This window comes from Montipora capricornis, chromosome 7, assembly GCF_036669925.1.
Source record: "Montipora capricornis isolate CH-2021 chromosome 7, ASM3666992v2, whole genome shotgun sequence".
Classification (NCBI taxonomy): domain Eukaryota; kingdom Metazoa; phylum Cnidaria; class Anthozoa; order Scleractinia; family Acroporidae; genus Montipora; species Montipora capricornis.
This window is the reverse complement of record NC_090889.1, coordinates 30,456,408-30,458,907: the sequence shown is the minus strand read 5'-3', so window position 1 is coordinate 30,458,907 and position 2,500 is coordinate 30,456,408. Positions and strand designations below refer to the sequence as shown.

The following is a 2,500-nucleotide window of genomic DNA, read 5'->3' as shown; positions in this document are numbered from 1 at the left end:
TTTGTTGCCATGATAATTTATTAGGTCACATTAATTTGTGCATCTTGTTAATTATTGGTATTTCATTCACTCATGTGGAGTTTCTAATAAGACATTCCCTCCAGATTATTGAAACCAGTTTAAGCCACCTTAAACTTTTTAATTCCTGAAACTCGTCGGCGGTTCTTGTATGACAAAGTGTATTTTGTTAATTTAATATTACTCAATAAATCAGCCGCGTTGTCGTTTAGATTTTACCGCTTCATTTTCTATCAATAAATACAGCGAAAAAGTCTTCGTTTCTTAGGACCCAAAATGCATTATTTTTTTGTCAGTATGCATGCTTAGAGCGGTTTTCAATTCAGTGTCGAAAGTAATTAGCGAATTGCTTTGGTTTTGCGTTTACTTCACTCAGTGATTGGTTGAAAGTTCTCGCGCCATTTTTTCAACCAATCAGAAGTGAAACCAAAAGCAATCGTGGCTTGCGCGTACACATTTTCCCGCGCTTTGTGTCGGCTACGTGTAATTACTTGGAGTTTTGATTGGTTTACTAGGTTGTCTCCGTCGTTTTTCATTGGCCAAAGTAATTACTTTGGTTTTGGTTTTACGACACTCAATTGAAAGCCGCTCTAATTTAGCCGTGATTGCTTTATCTGAGTGTAAAATTCGATTTAATTTACAGTTGCTCACAATCCTGGAACATTGCGCATACACCTACATGATCGATTGATTGATAACAATGTTGAAAAGTTCGCTCCAATAGGAATACAAAATATGGAAAGAAAAGCGTTAACGAAAGTTTTACATACAACCCTATAATGTCGAAGTTTATGTCTATATAAGCCATGCTTTACAAGTAAAGAGACTTACCAATTACGCCCTCTGGTATAGAAACAAAAGCAAATCACTGGAGCTCCAATGATGAGGCATACAACTAATAAGGCCAAAAGGGCGATCATAATTGGATCAGGTCCATCAACATCTGGAGGCTTAATATCCAAGAAGCAAAAGATTTCTCGGGGTTATCAAAAACAAAAACAACAACACAGTTTTCTATATAGTACCACAGGAAATTTAGGCTCAGTAGAAAAGTTAGAGCATAATAAACAGCACAACTGGAAAGTACTGCTCAGAAGCTTTCATTTGAAAGGTCACTTTTGGATTTCACCCACATACTCAAAAGTTAGAACCACCTTGTACGACAAAATAAACAGATCCGTAGGAAAGTACTGCTCAGTAGCTTTCATTTGAATGGTCACACTTGAGGATTTCACCCACAGACTCAAAAGTTTGCACCACCTTGTACAACATAATAAACAGAACTACAGGAAAGTACTGCTCAGTAGCTTTCATTAAAATGGTCACAATTTAGGATTTCACCCACAAACTCAACTGTTAGAACGGCGTTGTACAGCACATTAAACAGAACCACAGAAAAGTATTGCTCACAAGCTTTTAATTTTTATCACCATTTCAGTTGTGACACCCCTACCGTTGGTTCAAAACGCTCATATTACTTCATGTTTTTATCCTTTTACGCCTTTAATAATGCACGTTAGTTCAAACTACGCCATTTTTGTATTGTCACAATACAAAAAAGGGCGTATAGTAACAATTGACCGTTGCTAACTGTAACGTTACAGTTAGCAACGATCGCATTTCAGTTTTTGGGTTTACGTTTCAGTTACTGGAAGGTTTGTTATATATTGCTGTAATTCGTTTGGTCGACATGTGCGCTACTTCACAGCTGCACAGAAGTAGGTCGCCATTGCATATTTATTATGTTTCTTTTCTTTGTTTAGCGCAGGCTTTTTTTTCTATTCCTCGCAATTAGTTCGCTGTTGGAGTAGTTAGCCTATACCTAGACTTTCTTTCTTTTGCGTCCTGGTGTGAACCACGCATCAGATTATAACATCAAGTTCCACCGTAATATCGTTTCAGACATCGCTAGCAAGTCATAGGGGATTTTACTTGGAAGTCGGCTATCACAATAACGAGTTTACGCGCGCGTGTCAAGTGCGGTGATCGTGTGCGTTCGTTTTAATTGGAGTTTTCGCAATCAAGTGGTCGTTGACAACCACACCTACGAAGTGGCTTGTATTCAATGTATGTCTCCAAGAGTTGCAGTTTAATACTGTGACTGAATTGTGATTACACCTTAAACGGGTGATACCTCAACTGTCGTCGATACCTCAACTGTCGTCGTTGGAGTTGGTGTCGTTGTTTGGATACTTGGGGTGACTATAGTGCATGGACGTTCCACGGTAGAGGATGGGCTTGGTGTTGCAGTGTAATTGCAGAGTGTAACTGGCAACATAACGGAATCAAAGATATTATAACAATGAAACGAAATTTATGAAAAAAAACTCTCTAGGAATTTTTAAGTTCTCGCGGCTCTAAAAAGTTGACTCGGTTTCTTACTACTTCCCAGCTTCTTTGGTCTTATGGTCAAACGAGACATTGCAACACAAGGGGCTGATTCAAAATGTGAGAGCCAAATTGAATCAACTATATATTGCAC

The 2,500-nt window shown here is 38.3% G+C and overlaps 1 protein-coding gene across 2 annotated transcripts in view; it reads right to left on the bottom strand.

Moving 5' to 3' along the window:
- LOC138056866 (uncharacterized) overlaps positions 1-2,500 on the bottom strand; it is a 23,151-nt gene that overhangs the window by 12,587 nt on the left and 8,064 nt on the right. For both annotated transcript variants that reach the window (XM_068902790.1, XM_068902789.1), the window contains 2 exons: positions 2,153-2,286; positions 850-968 (listed from right to left, as the gene is read on the bottom strand). In XM_068902790.1, coding sequence (XP_068758891.1) covers positions 850-968; positions 2,153-2,286 — 253 coding nt within the window. The remainder of the gene's footprint in view (positions 1-849; positions 969-2,152; positions 2,287-2,500) is intronic.